An 18,151-nucleotide genomic window follows, 5' to 3' on the forward strand; every position below is an offset into this window, starting at 1 on the left:
TCTCTTGCCTGATTAACTGAAGATGTCTGGCTTAACAGAAAAAAATAAAACAAAGCTGTAAAACTATAAATACTTTATTTTGAAAATTTCTTTAAGCAGCATATTTGCTGTCTTTGATGTGAAGCATAATCTGTTTCTACAGCACAGCAGCACTTCTGGCTAAATGACAAGTTACTCATACATGGCCATAGTTTTTCCTGCTAAACTGAAAAAAAAAGTCATTGTCCTTGTCATGTTGGCTACAACCAGGAAGAAAGGCACATCCTACTTGATCTGCTGCTGTAGAAAGTTTTAATGTTTGCTGTTTGTCTTTCTGCAGACAGATACTGTTCAGTATCATTATCATGAGTTAGGAATCCAAGATCATCCACAGTTCAAAGCAGCTGCTGTATTCCTGGTCACCAGCAATTGGCAGATTTCACTTAGAGGTGGAATTTCCTTCTATTTGTGTCCATTTCTCGACGCTGAAATTTAAAGGAAAAGTTGTTTACCAGCAAGTTCATGCAACAGGATGAAACACAAACAAGCATGACCACTCCATTTTACAGCAGGGCAGACATGTAATGTAATTTTGGTACAGTAGCGTTGCAAGTAAGTAGTTATGGTGCATTGACCTTCATCATCCTTGCTATTTTTGACTTGAAATACAGAAGAATGTTTCTGCTTTGCATGTTTCTCAAAATATACCTTTAAATACTTCAGTTAAACACTTCCACACTGAGAACTGCATTTATACCACTTTTCTAGGGTAAGATTTTTGGTTACATTTCATGTCAGATTTAGCCTCACCAAGCAGGACTATTATCATTACTAACCTTATGAATCCACTCATATTCTCCAAATTTGGAGTCAAAGGTTCCTTTTTGAAGTGACCGCAGCTTTAATGTAAAACGTGGCCCAAGCTCTTGAATTCCCACTTTCTTTTCACTCTTGAAGATATACCTTAGGGAAGAAAAGAATTAAAATTAGGAATTAAGTCACAAGAGTATTCTTTGTGACTTGTAAGTGAATTCTGTGGAAAACATCACCTGTGGAATCTGAAGAAGATGTAATCTCTCTGGTTGTGAAATGTAGCTACTTGTCTTCCAATGAACTGAGGATCGTGTGGGAAGAGAGCGGCAAACATGCGGCCGATGGAGTGGCCGAGCCGTGTTGTGAAATTATTCAGGATCACTTCAGGGACGTGCTCTGTGGGCTCCTTCCCTTTCCGCTGAAATCAAAGAAAACAGATTGCAAAAATGATTAGGGCATGTTTCTGGCCCTCTCTTCCTATTCCAAATGCTTCTTTGATAATCCATTAACATCCTTTTGCATTCAAACACAACCTAAGTTCATAAACAAGTAAAAAGAAACAGCTGGTAACACAAGGATCTTTGGTTCAACAATATAAATTCAGTGAAAAAGCACAAATAATTTTGTTTTCTCCTGCACCATTTTTAACTCTTGGCAGAACCTGTTACAGCAGATAATGCACTCTACCTATCATAGGAGTATTCCCTCTGTACTCATACCAACTAGGGATATATGGGACAGAGTATAAGGGCTTCTTCTTTAATAAAAACTAATTAAGAGATTACTTATCTCAAAGAAGAAAACCCATTTTACTGCATATTACTTAGAGCTAAGTAAGCAATACTACACAAAAGGTGGCAGGGCTACAGGAAAGATAAGAATTAGGTTTCATTCAAGACAAACTACATCAAATGAAACCTTTTATACTGCCGATTTTATACCCTATTTTGTGTATGCTCGACATGGGGTATTTCCTGCTGATGAGGTTATCATCTGCTGTTTAATTACATGATTTTTAAAATACTTGGCAGTTAAATACAACAAGTAAGCTTGAAAATGGAAACATGCTGCTTATGAAGTAGAATGCACTACTCCTTAGCCTCCTATTAGCTTACCAAAAAAACACATCTACAAGATCAAGCTGAACCATATCAAAATGCAGTTTTGAAATTGAAGTAGACTGGATGTATTTATCATTAACCAACAGATAACCCAGTTCCCATATTTTATTGCAGTCTCACCTTTATTTCTTTACGCAAACGCACACTACTCATTCTAAAATGAGCAGTTGGACCATCAGGCAGATGACTTAAAACAAGACCATCTGTGCACCAAGTTAAAAAAAAAAAAGGCTGGTAAATCTGAGCATGTTATTTACAGAAGAACATTCTATGCAAAATGCAGTATTACATGAGAGGTTTAGATCCATAATCTATGCCCAAGGTTTTGTTGTATGTTCAAACATACATTCCCAAACTAGTTAACTACCTTTCTGAAGGATGTCCATTACATTTTGTTTCAACTGCTAACAAGGGTTATCCTCTACTGCTTTCTCATTTAACAGATTTGCAATGTTTTGTCTAGCCAGAAAAACAGAATGGATCTTCCAGGTCAGAAAAACTTGTTAATGAATCAAACTGTTAAATTTACTGAAGTAACAACAGTGCTTATCCATGCATTACAAACAAAAAAGTGCAGTGTATCTACACACTTTCTTTAATAATTCCAAGTTCCATTAGCCATCAGACACTCAAGCTGCCACAGTGATTCTTAGCTCTGTAATTTGCACTGTGAAAAGAAAGGAAACAATAAAGTAGATCTCTGATGCACACGACAGAATTGTTTTCTTTCCCTGATAAATACACAAAAGGATACTGGGTATTTTGCGATCTTCATTAATGACAATTAAATCCGTGAAGTCCCTGGCAATACACTGTGGGATGATTCTTTTCAAAGCCAGTCCCCTTCGATAGTAGACATGTGAGTTGGGTATAACAGTAGCCAGCTGCTCACAGAATCTCACTGTTCTCTGCAAAACGGGAGTTAAATTGCAATGTGGGCAACTTAGTGCTGAATTCAGTTGTTAGAAGAACAGAGGGTTGGACATTCCAACTGCACTCCCTGAGCATACATTACTTTCAGTATCTCTATAAAGAGTTGAAGATAAGCTATTAAATTAATTTATTAAATTACTTCATTATATTACTTCATTCAGTTAGTGCAAAAACATTTATTTGCAGTAAAGACTGCAGCACAGAAGAGATTTTTTAAGGACTTTTTTCCCCTTCCTCCATCACAGAAAAGCAGGAAAATGCAAAAAGCGTAATCTCCACACTCATTATTTATAAAGGACACTGGTTTACAAAAAGTTCACAGCATCTAAAAGTACAATATAACTATTTCTTCATGAACTCATGTCTTGAGTTTTCAGATAAACTGTCTGAAGTGCATTTTTTTCTTATTTTTAAAGCAATTTCTTTTATGGTTTTCACAAATGTCAGTAATCTCTTCCATCAGGCAATGCTGGTCATTTCAATACAAGAACACATGCACAAGGCTGGGTTTTTCTTTATGGAGGAAACAAACTGCTAGAGAAACCAACAGATTACATACACGTACAAGGTCATTGTTGGGCACTAAATAAAATGACAGAAAAATCCATGTGAATGCTATTATTTTCAATTTTAATGTAACAATCATAGGATGAAAACCCTGGTATCTTATAACCAGTTGGTTTCCAAGTAAAACATACGTACCCCACGAGGTCGGTCTGATGTTGTGATAAGAATTTTAGGAACTGTCTGTCTATTAAAGTATGGTGCAAATTCATCAGTTGCTTCATCAAAAGCAACCTGGAAGAACAGAAGTTTTGTTAAATCCACCATGTATGAAATAACTGAAGAATAATTGTTCAATCTGATCTAAATTTCAAGTCACAAGGTCTGTTCTGTAATTAATCATCCAAAGGCATATGGTTTTCATGTTTTTAAGAATCTAGTGTGATGAACATGAGCAGCTTTTACGACCAATATCAGTGATGCAAAAGGCAATTATTTAATACAGGTAATGAAAGAATGACATCACCTCTTAGTAAACCCACCATGTGTAAAAAGCAATTCATCAACAGATTAATGGGAAAGTGGTGAATGTTCAGTTTCATCAATCAGTTTATGTCCCTTCTTAGGAAAAAATGGTGAACTTAATCACACTGGCAGAAATCAAAGCAGTTACCTCTTCATCATTGGGATCTACAGTGGTTTCATCATACACTCGCTGATTTTCAATAGTCTTTGGTATGGCTTTTGGAGGTGCCTAAAATACATAGTTTATTAACATAACACATTCATGTCATTATTAAGCTCATTGCAAATACCACATTCATACCACGATATTCTGTTTATTTCTACACAGAATTAGAAGTATTATTTATTTGATGCAACTTTTAAGTGGTGGAGCATCTGCCACCTGTTTAGGCAGCCTGTTGTAGTGTTTTATCACTGTCATTGTATTCACTGCTCCGCTTCTCTGAAGTCTGTGGACAAACCCTTTGGCTGACGAAGCTGAGGAGCCGCAGCTCCGGGCGGAGCTGCAGGACCCTCACTCCGGCGAGCCGTGCCCCGTTCGCGGCGGGCCAGGAGCGGCCTCGCCGCCACACCGGCTCCTGCGGCCGGAGCCCTTACTTTGTCTCCGAGGGCCTCTCGCTCCTTCCTCCGCTTCTTCTTGAGGGCCAACTTCTCCTGCGGGCAGAGGGACAGCGCTCCGTTAGCCAGACCCGTCAGACCCGGGCCTCCCGCGCCTCCCCGGCAACAGCCCGCCCCACCTTCCTCTGCTGCTGCTTCCAGCGAAGGAACATGAAGTGCCGCCGCTGCTTGTTCTTGATCTCGGACACGCTGAAGGTGGGCGGGAAGAGCACCCGCTCCGGGGCGGGCGGGCCGGCGCCATCCCCCGGCACGGGGCCGCTGCCCTCGCCCGCCATGCCGCTGCTGCCGCGGGGCAGGGCCAGCCCCTCACCCTTGACCTCTGCCCCGCCGGGCGGTGCCGCGCATGCGCTGCACGGGGCTCGCGCGGCGGGCGGGGCGCTGAGGGCGGGGTGCTGAGGGCGGGGCGGGGCGGGGTGCTGAGGGCGGGGCGGGGCGGGGCGGGGCGGGGCGGGGCGGGGCGGGGCGGGGAGGTTGTCCGCAGTCACAGAGCATTCCGAGTTGCGAGGGATGGTGGGCGTCATGCAGTCCCGCTTCCCGCCCTGCACAGGACCCCAGGAGTCACACAATGTGCCAGAGAGCGTTGTTCAAACGCTTCTTGAACCTGGCAGGCTGGTGCTGTGACCACTGCCCTGGGGAGCTGCTCCAGTGCCCAGCCACTCTCTGGGGGAAGTCTTCTCCTGATATCCAACCTAAACCTCCCCTGGCTCAGCTTTAGGCCACTCCCTCGGGTCCTGTCACTGAGCAGAGATCAGTGCCTGTCGCTCCCCTTCCCCTCAGGAGGAAGTTGTGACTGAAGTGAGGTCTGCCCTCAGTCTCCTCCAGGCTGAGCAGACCCAGTGCCCTCAGCTGCTCCTCACACAGCTTCCCCTCAAGGCCCTTCACCACCTTTGTTTCCCTCCTTTGGACACTCTCTAAATAGTTTGTGTTTCTTACATTGTGGTGCCCAAAACTCCATACAATACTAAAAGCTGAGCCTGCTCCAGCGCAGAGCGCAATCATCTCTCTCAACGCACGACATGTCCGGGCTGATTGCTCAGCAGACAACGAACCTGGAGATAAAATCAGTGTATCTCATAGGGATTATTGCTGCAGTGTAATTTATAAACCGAGTTAGCAGTCAGAGTGGGAAGCTCTGAGCAAACATGACATATTGATGGGTTTAGTTAATGCAGGCAACGTCATTGCCCAGCAGTGCCTGTCTGTGTGCACACTTTCACATTCAGGCTTCTGCTCACTGTGACTTAAGTTTTGGGGAGCATCTGCTTATTAGGAACCATAGGGGTTTTAATGGTAATGTTCCCAAAAGTTATTTTTATTCCATTAAAGTCTGTTAAAACTCGATGTTAAAATGAAACAAGAACTCCTACAGCAAATTAGAGATTCAATTTACATAAAGTCGGAAATGGAGTTTTCTATTCCTGAGCTGATTTTCATGCTTAGAGGTGTGCAAGTGTTTCTGCATAGCAAAGACTACACAGTGTTTTATAGAATTTGAGTACTCAGGGATTTGGGGGGACCTGGTCTAAATTGGAGGCATTTTTAATTTTAGGCTGCAAAATTCTGAGCCTCAATGGGACTGATTAGTTCCATTTGTCCTAAGCATTTTTTCGAAGCCTGATGTCTACTAATTTTATATACAAATACTATTTGTCCTTACTATGTTTCTCTCACTAAAAAAGAGAAAAAGAAATCTCTTAACATAAACATAGAAAGATAATGGAAAATAACCAGAACTAGAGAATGTCTTAAACCTTGTTCTATCCTATAAACAAATTTTGTTCTGCAACTCAACTTGCTTCACTGAGATTACTTCTGCTTAACACAGATGTAAATGAAAGATCAAAGGCCTCATTATGCATAATCCCATATATTTCTGGCCTCACTCCCATTTTTGTCAAGAGAAAATATTTCAGCTATCCTTACTTCCTTAAGGATAAGTAGTTTCCATGGCAATTGAGGTTTAGAGGATTTTGTTGAGAATATGTTAACCAAAGACTTGCTGTAACTTTTATCTCTCTAGCTGATGCAGATGTCAGAGATTTCAAGGTTATTTCCCAAAGTCATTAACAGAGATTTTCATCACTGCTATTAGCAGAGCAAACAGGGAGTTCTGTGTTGTTTGTAGTTCCAATTTGCAATGCTGTTTTTGTTGGGATCACTGAGTGCTTAGATGAGGAAAAAAACACATTATCTTTCTCCCTTGTAGCAAGAAAGATGACAACCTCCTAAAATTATTCAAATACCTTTCTTCCAAGGACTCACAGGAACAAAATAATGATACACAATAATACAAGAACTTCCTAGGGCAGGGGAGGGACAACAAAAAGACACCAGAAACACACTGATGGTAGAGAGATCACTGACAAGGTACAATTGTAACTTCAATAGAAGGCCTAACTAATAAATGCATGCATAGTCTTACTGTAATTTTTTTCATAGAAGTTCCCAGGTATTTTTCTTGTTTTAGCTATGAACTTTGTTCTGTGCAAATAACATTTTTACCAGAATACTCTTATCTTACATCTTAAGTAGCATTGTCAAGAAACCACCATAGGAAGAAGCTGCTTGGTTAAAAACAAAACTGAAAAAACCCCACCAAAACCCAAACACTCCCCCGCTCCCCCCCCCCCCAAACCCCTCAGTAAGCAAGTTCTCTAGTGAATAGTGATGAATGAAGGCATTCATTGCATGTCAGCACTTAGAAATTTTCGAGGGAGACTTTCTGTAAATTAACCCATCTTGGTGGAGAAGCATCATTTTGAGTTGTATCACTAGACCATTGTTGTGGTTTTTTCTGTTCTGTCATTTCAAACAATTGAAACAATACCTTGTGATTAAGTTGAAAGGACAAAAATTAATCTGGGGAAATTAAGTAAGAAAATATAGAAAGGTGTACCTCTGGATTCAATAATTTATCAGAGAGCTGTTTTGGGGGTGGAGTGTTTTATTGTTTTTTCCTTTTTGTTGTTTTTTGTTGGGTTGTTTGGTTGGTTTGGGGTTTGTTTATGTAATAACCAGAATTTTTCTCTTTTCCTGTTTTGTTTTTTTATTTCATTATTCATAATAAATCTCATTACCTGGAGGTTGAGAGCACATACATCTTGTCTTCAACATCTCTTACACTGAACAAAATGCCCCAGAAAATGCAGTGCTCCAAACCAAACAAACCATTGTCCACATTGGAAGAGAGCTCTGCCCTTTAGGCTGTCCTTCCTTCCTTCCTCTTCCACTTGACAAACAAAGCAAAAAGCTGTTTTATATATATTTTAATGAATTAATTTTTACTGTAGTTACATTGCCTTCTTAATGTGGCAAAGCAATTCCTCTCTGAATCAGTGAGCCAGAATTCCTTGTGGTTGTTGTTAAAAAGAGATAACCACCAATTGGCAATAGTAATTTGAAGATCACAAGATTCTGAGCACAGTTTGCAATGTCTCTGGTCCAAGGATTCTTGGTGTGTTAGCAGAGTAGAGCACAAGGGAGGGGTGACTGATTTTTCTCTAGGACAAAATTCCCCATATTACACAGCTGGACTCAGTACTGTCATAGATCTAAAATTGGTGAGGAGAGGAGAAACACAGAGGGCACAAGACCACAACAAAACAGTAAGATGTGAGGTGGCTTGAGGTTCCCTCAAGGATTAGGTTTGTTGAGGTCCGCATTTCTGGCCCTCGAAACCTTCGGCAGGATCCTCAGGCCCTCTGAGCACTCTGGTGGGGGTGAAGAGGGGGAACGGGAGCAGGAGCTGGGGCCTGGCAGTGTGGCTGCAGCAGCAGGAGTGCTTGTGCAGCTGCCCGGGGGCCAAGTGGCAGCAGAAGAGTCCTGAACTGAGGCAACTGCACTCCTCTTATTCTTGCATTCAAAGCTGGTTCTCCTGCCCTTCACAGTGCTGTGGGGATAATGATGTGGTACCCCAAAGGTCTGGTTTTGTTATGCCTGTAAGCACCTCAGCTCTTGAGACTGCAGAGCAGCTGTACAGCTTTGATCACATCTGAACCCTTAGCAGGCCCCTCATGCTTGCAGCTTCTCTCTGGTAGGTGTTCCCGGGGACTGCCTAAAACCATGGAATGTGTAGCAAAGTTAGTGATAGTGGCTTTGCTTAACTGGTAGTTGAAAAGTTAAAGAAGGATACAGAAGACAGGACTTTCCAGCCTCTGGAGATTATCATCTTACCTGTCAATGGAACAGTGAAACCACAGGCCTGCAGGTTTTTCTGAGGTGACAACTGTCTTCATTCTTCCATATGAAGCTATTGCTGTGTGTCAGGTAAGATCCAGAAAATGCTGAAACAAATAGCAAGTTTGGGGCACTCTCCTGAAAGGAAACAAGATTCGACTACTGGCCAGGTCTCAGTATTCTCCCTGTAGTTTACTTTAAAATGTAACAGCAAAGAACAAGTTATAGAGAGAATGGATTGTAACCAGCTTCAGTTTCTCTGTGTATGCCCTCATCTCTGGGCTGAAGAGTCTGGTTCCTTCTACACTCCTGGTCTGATGCTCTGTTGGACTTCATGCACAGTGAAGAAAGGACAACATGGTTTCACCAGGGTGGAAGAGTCAGAGTGGTAGGAGATGCTCCTGTGGTAGGAGAATCTGTCTTTGAGCCTACCTCTCTTCAGCTGAGGAAAGAGTTGGGCATGGGCCCACTACAATAAGCTGTCCTATGAAAGATGGACATCCATACCATCATTTTCTGAGAGAAAGGCTACAATTGTGTTTTGTAGAGAGCCTAAGCCAGTGGTGCTTGGTATGTATTATTGTTCTAAGCCATCTGGGGCCTCCACTGTAGAATAGTCTCTTGTTTACCCAGCTAAGCGTAAGCACAAAATAAATGCTAAACTGCTTAGCTCTTTCCACACTGTTCCCAGACTCAGGCACCCAGAGCTGTTTCTCCAGGGGAGCAAAATTAAATTACTAGGTGCCTATGCAGGAACTGTGTGGGTAGTTTTTCAGGATCATCTGTTTGAGACTTACAGGCTTGCATTCCTTAGTGGATCTTGTCTACAGTCCTTTTAATTTCAGTGTTTCCAGTCACCCAGGGCAATCTCTCTAATGGATAAAATGGGTATCATGCACAATAAAGTCAGGTATTATTTAATATTTCAGGATGAACATTAGATCTTTCTATAAGCTCTCAATTCCATAACACAGAACAAAAAAAATTATGTTTTTCTATGCTTTTCTGGGTTGCTCTTCTTTACAGTACCTGAGCTGTGTACAAACATTAAAATGCTTATTAGAAAGAAGGCATGATATCCATTATACAGATGGGAAAATTAAACTAGTCTGTCAAAACAAAATTTATCAAACACATTTAGAATGCCCAGTGTAAGACACCTAAAGGTAATTTTCACAGATATTTCTCACCGTGTGTTCAAACCACAATTATATTCAATTAGGTTCATAATTAATATCTGCATGCTCAGGATTATTCTAGGTACCAGATTCCAGGTACATCATCCAGCAAATGAGGAATGCAGACTGAGTGTCTAAAAAAGTTTGGAGTACTACGGGTAAATAAGGAGACCAAATGATTCTTTTTAGTTTTCATTCTGTAGTGCTCTTGCTTTATAAAGTTTCTTTACAAACTTCATGCTTTTGTGTAAAAAGTCCTAAGTTTAAGAAAGAAAACAATGGTAAAAAAGAACAAAGATCCCTCTGAATAGCAGCTTTATCTTCATCAGTATTGACACCCCTGCCCACAAAAAAGTATTTTATCTGAAAATCCTGAGAATGACCTTAAAAAGGACATTATGAGTTTTGGCCCCCGTATGGGTCCCCAAGGAGCACCATTAGTAACCAGCCTCCTTTTTATGTGGAGTTAGCACTGCTGATCAACACCCATTTCACTGCACAGCCCAGTTGATCATCCATCCACCTTGTACACTTTTCCACTCTGTATTTCACCACTTGACTGTAGGGACACTGTGGGAGTCTATGCTAAAGGCCTCCCTAAAGTCAAGGTAATTAGCAAGCACTGCTCTTCCTCCTCTGTTGAGCCTTCAAAGGTTCTTCAGTCTTCCCATCAAAGGTGAAGCCACATTGCACCATCTGTTCTCAGTCATCTTCGTGTCCCTCAAGTGCTAGGAAATGTGTTCCAGCAGTATTTGCTCCAGGCTCTTCCTGGGAACAGAGGTGAGGCTGACAGACCTGGAGCTCCCCGGCTCTCCCCTCCTGTTCTTGAAGCTGCAGCAGCTCATAGTGCAACCTTCTTGCTGAAACACTGGAAAGAGCAGTGATGTGTTCAAATGGTGTGTCAAACGTCTCAGAACGCTCGTGTGTTTATGTGCAAGTGAGAACGAAAAAGAAGCAAAGCTTTTGGAAGCCTGACTGAGCAAGATTTAAATAATCTAAGGAAGAATTAAGCAAAGGAGAGGATTTTTAAAAGAAGGCATTTTATAAGGAATTCTTGCAAAAACCCTTGCAAATGTATTATTTAAGCATTAGGGAAATTCCATAGTCTGTCACATATGAGTGTCCAGTTTTCAACACATTTGAGTTTAAAAAAATGATTTTATGTATGATGCCAACCCAGTAGTAAACATGTGGTTATAACCAACATTATAATAATTTCTTCCCACTGTACTTATCAAGATGGCATTGCTGGCGTTTATCTTAATCTGGACAGATCGGCCTGGCTAGTACTGAGTGTTTGTTTTACTACAAGTGTGTCAGCACTTCTGGTTAGTAGATAATAACTACTAGATAATGCATTAATTGCATATTAGCTGAAAAAAAAAAAAGATAATGGAGGTTGCTAGAGTTTCAAGTGTCTAGCGTAGAAAACTGAAATACTTCCCCAAATAGAAATTCTATGGACAAGTAAAGCTGTACTTTGACACATTTAGACTTTTTGAGAAGTTTATCCAGTAGTTACCCATGGCAAAGTAGTGACGAAGCATCTGCTGTTTCCAACCTGAATTCATTGTGCTGCTTCTGGAGATCCCTACCCTTTTCTAAAGAATTATCCTGTAAAAGGGAAGATAGTCAATGGCAACATTTCATCAACCTTGTGGGTATGTAGAAAAACTTGTGTTTCTTGGGAGGTGTGGTTCTCTTTGTAGAAAGTGATGCTTGTATCTTTCTGCTGGTGCAATTACACAGAGCTTGGGCTGCCTTAATAAAACACTCCTTCATGTACGGAAAAAGAAGTTTATCCAAGATTAGAGTATGACTCATTTCTAGGCAGATATTTTTCAAAATATGCTACCTTGTGTTTTCATTTAATTTATTAAATTCCTATTATATTAAGGCACATTTGTGCAGTAGTGGAATAATTTTGCTGAAATAAATAGAACTTGGTATAGCCAATAATTTTGCTTCTTTTTCTGCATACAATTTGCCCACAGATAGAGAAGAATTTTCTGCTTGTTCAAAACTATTGCAACATAATTTATAGGTACTACTACAGAATTAAGGTAATTATTTTGTTACAAAGTAAAAGGTGTCAAGTAAAATTGTTGTTCCCTTCCCCTTGAAGATTGCTCTTAACTCCATGGTATCAACACACATTTTATTGAGAATAAGCAAAATATTGCTTAAATATTCCTCTATTTTAATACATTTCAGTGCCTGGCTATATTACACCTGGCTCTTAGTATACACTTTACATTTTTAATTGAGAAAAATAGTCAGGATCATTTTTTACTTGACATTATTAATAAGTGAGAAGTATTTATAAATAGCTAGTGACAGATACTAGTTATTTTATAAGATAATACTTGCGTAAGAAACAGAAGTTGTAAAGTGATACATGATAAGAAATTAGCCCAAAATGCTCCCAGAATTTTTAGTAAGGTGAGCTAACTTGAACAATATGAATTTTAGTATAGTTAAGTGCAGGATAATATTGCTAGGAAAGAAAAATGTAATTTAGTTACATGAGGGCTGCATCATGAAAAGAAGTGCTACAGAAATGCAGTCAGGGGCACACAGAAATGCCATCCTTGTGAATAAATGTGGGGAGCACTGCAGCAATAGGGATTTTGTTGGTAGAACAGTAAGTTTTGCTCTGATACTGAGACAAAAACTGAGAAACTGGTTAAGCAGAACTATGTGGTTGCTTTGGGATCTAGAAACCTTAAAAAGCTTCATCTCTTTAGCCCATCAGTGAACCAGGGAAGAACTAACTCACATGGAATTACATAAATAAAAAGAATAATCATAGAAATCTTCAGTTTAGCAGCCAAATCTTTTAAAAGATGCAATGTTTGAAAACTGAGTCAAGAGATATTTTTTGAATAAAAAACAAAATCAAACAGAAAACCCCTTGGATTAACTAAGCTCTGGGGGGGAAAAAAAATGGATAGATAGGCCTCTGAAGTATTTTTTTTCACGTGAAATCTTTAAATCAAAGGTGGTGGATTTTTTTTCCAAAGGACACATCCCTCAATCAAATTATCACCTGTACCATGCAAAAGGTCAAGCTGGAGTCTTGTGGTGCTTTCTTCTGGCCTGAAAACCTATGATGCTCTGAAACCTCAAAATGAAGTAAAAAAGCCCTTTCAAATGTTTTGTAAGAATTTTAGAATATCTTCCATAATATTCATATGGTATGGGACACTGCAATGAATGGACTCTTAAAATAATTTAACAGGCTACATTTTAGCTCATTAAAATTGGGTTTTTTTCTTGTTTCTATTGGTATATTTTGATGAATAGTCATTAGAATTGCAGGATCTCTTTTATTTAAGGTACAAGCCCCTTTCCCCTGAGAGGATTTTCTTTCTTTATTGGTTTATGAAATCTTTTAAGACTGATATTTCAATGTTGAGTATTCACCTCAGGATAACTTTCTGGAAAGCATATTCTGTATCTGGCAGTGATCGTAAACAACATCAAAAGCAAAAATACCGAAGCTAATAAAAACAAATGCTAGTGCAAGAAGTAGATCCAAAATGTTAGACAGACTGGTGGGCTAATACGAAGATTTACAAGATTCCTTTGTCTTTTATGTTACAAACTCCGAGTAACTGTATTTTTTTCTTATGTGTTGATAAAATATGAGCATGCTTTTGGACATTTGAAAGTGCTAATCACAAAATAACCAAGATAGCAAGCAATGTAAGACATTTATAACGTATATAATCCCAGTGTCAGATAAACTCTTTTTTTTCCAGCATGCATTTGTAGCTCTTATTACTGAAACTCAAGCTGCACATAATTACTGGTAACAGAAAAACAGCAGCGTTTACCTCCCACACACAAAGCCACACCTTGCCCTCCAGGAAATCCAGAGAGCTTCCTAAGAATTATTTCTAGCTGTGGCCTAGATTTCAGCCTCTTTTTTATTGTTTTACAGTGGAAGCTTGTCAGAGCCAATCCTGACTGGTGCACAGGGTTTGACTGAACAAAGAAATGAAACTCATCATGAAATTTGGTCTTACACTGGACCTTTTATCACAGGATCTCTTCTGCTTGGTCTGCATGGTTCAACAAGTTGGATACTTTACCCAATACAGGTTGATGCTGGAGACAATCTTTGTTCTCTGCAGTAGCATACAGAGGATAGAATTAAAAGCACATTTCAGTAGAAGTTACATACAAATTGACATGGAAGAATTAGCTACAATAATATTTCCTTTGTCTATATTTCCAAATTGATCATATTTTCCTCCCATTTGGAAAAATACTTTATTTCCTAAGCTTCCATGGAATTATTTATGAAAGAGAAGGCACAGCATGGTTACCTTTGGCAGGAGAGAATTAGGCTCAATGGTTCAAACCCTGTTGTTTTTATTTTACCAAGTGACTTTTAGATATGTCTGGAAAGAAATGGCAGCATTCAGTCTGATCCCAGGATTGTATCCATCAGCTGACAGTGCATCTGGCCATGGCCTCTGTCATTCAGCCTCACATGGAAATGTGCAGTACTGTAGAGCCCCTATGGGATTCAGGAGATCTTCCTGACCGCAGTCTCCTTCTTCACAAATACTTTATGGTAACCTCTGATATATCCCTTTGAACCTTATTCTTCTACAAAATCACTGTGAAAGCATTTTTGCCTCATATAAATAAAGAAGCAGAATATATATTCCAGAAAGAACAAGGGCCCAGCAAATCTCATAGGAAGTCCACTGCTGGGAAGCAAAGTCACTGAAAAAAAATTCCATCAGATCACAATTGCTACTTCTCTGACATGGTGACGAGAATATGGAAAGTAACTCTTGATTGCCCAAGCAAGTAAATATTGAGAAAGGATAAAAAGGTTTATACCTCATCTGTATCTGGTACTGATGCAAGGAAAGGTGGAATGTTGTTTGGGATTTGGGTCCTACATTCAAAAGAGTGATGGAAAATTAGAAGGATTTCATAGAATAGAGATGAGACATGATTAAAGGTTACTCTCCTTCTAATGTGGGGCTCAAGGAGTTCCCCCTATTTAGTTTATCAAAGAGAAAGCTAATGGGGGCCCTTTATGTACCATCCTATGGTGTAAATATTAATTTAAAAATCCATGCCTTACGTCAAGCAGACAAAGATCCAAGACCTGCAATCTTAATTTATAGTTACCCATAATTAACCATTGAGAGGGTTACAAAGAATTATGGTAAATTTTCTCTTGATATTTATATCAAGATATATGTGTCCCCCTTAAGATGCTACAATCTAGTTCAGACAGGGATGAGTTCAGGAAAATCTGCTCTCCATTATGCCAGAAGTCAGACTAGAAGATCACACAGATCATATCAGGCTTTCTAATCTGTTAATTAAATAGCGTATAAAAATTCAGTTTAGTTGGGTCTATGTTTTTAATAAACAGTATTTTAATGTTTCATGTTTGTCTGCAGCCTCACATAATCTCAGTTGATTCTTACTGTACGTGTGTGGTGGGACTTTGTCCTTCTACCAGCACCTCCACCTTCATCCTTAAGTGTTGCATCATTAGCTTGTTACACAACCTGCAGGGTTGATATTGTTGATGTGATGCTAACCTCAAAATCATTTAGAGATGGAGTGATGGCATTGCTGGAGATCCCAAAAAACTGCTCGATATCCTGCACACAAGTTATTTATCAGGACCAAATTCTGTTGTACTTTTTTAAAAGCTTACGTAGCATATACTGCTTAGATGATTGTAGTCTCTTTACAGGTCTTTGTTAAGGATTTTTAGTGTGTCATTGCAGATTGTTTTTTTTTTACAACTAAATATGTAATTTTCCAAGTTTTTATCCAGGCTGAGGCTGATATTTTAAAAAAGTTTTGTTCTCACTTGTTCTTTCAGCTGTATTTTGCTCGGTAGTCCTGGGAACAGCCTGCTACCCTGACAAGAATTAAACAAATCCATCAGACATCTTGTTTCTCTGGGCACCCCTTCAGCTTTGCATGGAGAGCAGCATGTCCTTAGCACCTTCTCATCAGGAAGTAGTCCATCCTTTAGGGGACACTACGATTTCCCTTCCTTTGGGCTCAAGATCTTTCATTCCTTCAAGCCTGTTGGCCGAAATTGCTGCTGTTTCAGGCAAGATGTCATTGCAATGCCCTCACCTACTAACTGAGTTTCTAGGTTTTACTCTGCCTTAGGAAGAAGCAGGCACTCCACAACTCTGCAGTTCAAAATGCTTTGAAAAGTGCTGTTCCCTTCCTCTTTGCATTCATAAATTGTTTCCATTTTTCTCATTTCAAAAAGCAAGCTGCAGAACATAACCCTCTTCACTCTTTTTGTTGTGCCATGTTTTGATGCCAGTTAAGCTCCTGGTAGCTTCCTGAACCCTCTGGCCTTTAAATAGTTCTTGCTTTTCCAAGAACTTCTAACAGCTACTACCTAAAATGTCAGTGCTACTGGACATTCCAGTGTAGTCTCAAACCAGGCTTCCACATACTGGGATTTGGAAAATACATTGCATATGTCCATTACATATCTTCCACTAGCAGAAGACTGTGCAGAAACCAAACTATGTACTGAGAGTGAAAAGCATTTCACCAGATTTTGAGAAAACCCTTGTAACTAAGCCTAGGTAATGGCTTAGCATGAAGCCAGGATAATCTTGTGACTAATAATAGATCAAACTCACAAAAATTGTTTAGCAGCAGAAGTGCTGTAGTGTACTGGAAGGGCACCCACAGACGGAAAGAAATGTATGGTTGGAGTCTGTTAATATAAAACACTCTCTATCCTTCCACCCATAGGCATAGAGATGTATCTGTACCACTCCTACGTATCCTAGATCAAATGTGAGAGCCATCATACTTCAGGGAGCTAAACACTTTTGAATGCTTTATTTCACAATACCAGAGCTCTGCAAGTATAATTTTCTCTTTATGTATAGTGTGTTCATAAATCCATGTACAAGACTTACTGCAACCCTTTTCATTATTAAGCTATCTCGGACAGGGTGCTATAGGAATCCGAAGTATTCCTTTTGGGAGTATCCAAATTAGGAAATTCAAAGCACTAACAGATACCAACCTGTATCAGCAGTGAAAGAAATAGCATGGGTGGTTTTCTTTAACAACAAAAGCATGTATTCTAATTGAGAATATTGGCTAACTGTCTATGTGTGAAATACTTTAAAGACTTGTGCCTTTGAATGTATTAGGTCCAATTTCCAAGGCTGTTGAGAATTTGCCAACTGCATAATTTTCAGCTGTAATTATGAAAGACTCCTGTCAGAAAGGCTGACTCTCATTTTTGAAGGCAATTCCTGAGAAGATACTGAAAAAACCAGACTCACCCTCAGTGTTTCTGATGAACCTTTTACAGCTTCTTCTGACAAAGTAATGCTGGAAAGATAATAGCTTTGCTAGAGAGCTTTTGAAAACTGGTCTCTCAAGCTTAGAAAATCTGTGTGAAGAAAGTAATAGTTATCATTAAAACTTGACGCCAGACTCTAATTATTACTTCAAACACAACACAGCAACAGGATTTTTTTTAATCTCCTTGGTACACTGTAGTAGCCACACCTACATCCTTTTGGAGGAAACATGTTTCTCTTCTCCTGGATACTTTGCACAAATATATATTAATTTGTACAGTACACTCATAAATTTGTTTAGAGTTTGCCTCTTCTAATTTTTACTTAATTCATCTTACTGAAATCCTTTATGCAGTGCTACATTTAAATTAAACTGGACTTACTTCAAATGCTGTGAGCCCTTGAAAATTCCCTTGCTTAGGAAAGACACCTTGTTTATGGCAAAAGTGGTAAGGGCCACAAAGCTGCTCAGTTTCCCTTTGCCTTTACCACACTGGTCTAACTAAGCCAATCAGACCAGCTGTGCTCAACAGTGTTATGTTTAGGAGTGTCACTTGATCCCACAAAGTGCTGGGCTCATATTCCCAGAGAAGATGGGGACCATGAAATACAGATTAGTTTCTTATCTGAAATACAGTGTTTCACCTTTCCTGTACTATCTGTCTAGCTGACAGTCATTTCAGTTGGACTGCCAAGCTAAACCCACGGACTCAAATAGCATTATTATATGGTTTTCAAAGCAGCCAAACCACATGCTCCACTCCTCCTTTCTTAGACTGATTATATACGTGCTGGTTGTTAACAATGAGGGCTCTGAAAACCAGAGGAGTTTAGCATTAAAGAAATACTACATTTTATTACAAAAAGTATTGAAATCCCAAGTTCTCTGTACCAGCAGGGTCCTGAGCAGTGCTTGCTCTTTCAAAAAGTCCCAGCTGTATATTTTGACATACAGTATGGGTCT

General features: G+C 39.7%; 2 protein-coding genes across 4 annotated transcripts in view; both read right to left on the reverse strand.

Annotated features, from left to right (window-relative positions):
• Positions 1 to 58: 58 nt before the first annotated feature.
• On the reverse strand, positions 59 to 4,809 carry RPF1 (ribosome production factor 1 homolog). The gene is made up of 9 exons (XM_066192559.1): positions 4,613 to 4,809; positions 4,473 to 4,529; positions 4,024 to 4,104; positions 3,549 to 3,644; positions 2,668 to 2,821; positions 2,034 to 2,116; positions 1,029 to 1,210; positions 816 to 942; positions 59 to 464 (listed from the first exon to the last, which is right to left on the reverse strand). Exons 1-9 carry the CDS (start codon positions 4,766 to 4,768, stop codon positions 423 to 425), a joined length of 978 nt encoding a protein of 325 aa, XP_066048656.1. The 5' UTR covers positions 4,769 to 4,809; the 3' UTR covers positions 59 to 422.
• A 5,336-nt stretch (positions 4,810 to 10,145) lies between these two features.
• The window catches only part of DNASE2B (deoxyribonuclease 2 beta), a 46,729-nt gene continuing 38,723 nt past the window's right edge, over positions 10,146 to 18,151 (reverse strand). The window contains exons 11-13 of one of the 3 annotated variants that reach the window (XR_010722465.1): positions 17,167 to 17,276; positions 11,370 to 13,980; positions 10,146 to 10,715 (exon numbers count right to left, since the gene is read on the reverse strand). The gene's annotated coding sequence lies outside the window, so the exon portion shown is untranslated. Of the gene's footprint in view, positions 13,981 to 17,166; positions 17,277 to 18,151 lie in introns of all 3 variants that reach the window. The other 2 variants (XR_010722466.1, XR_010722464.1) reach the window with 2 other exon arrangements.

The sequence above is a fragment of the Chamaea fasciata genome, unplaced genomic scaffold (assembly GCF_029207755.1).
Source record: "Chamaea fasciata isolate MVZ Bird 193981 ecotype frontalis unplaced genomic scaffold, bChaFas1.0.hap1 SCAF_10, whole genome shotgun sequence".
In the NCBI taxonomy this organism is placed as follows: domain Eukaryota; kingdom Metazoa; phylum Chordata; class Aves; order Passeriformes; family Sylviidae; genus Chamaea; species Chamaea fasciata.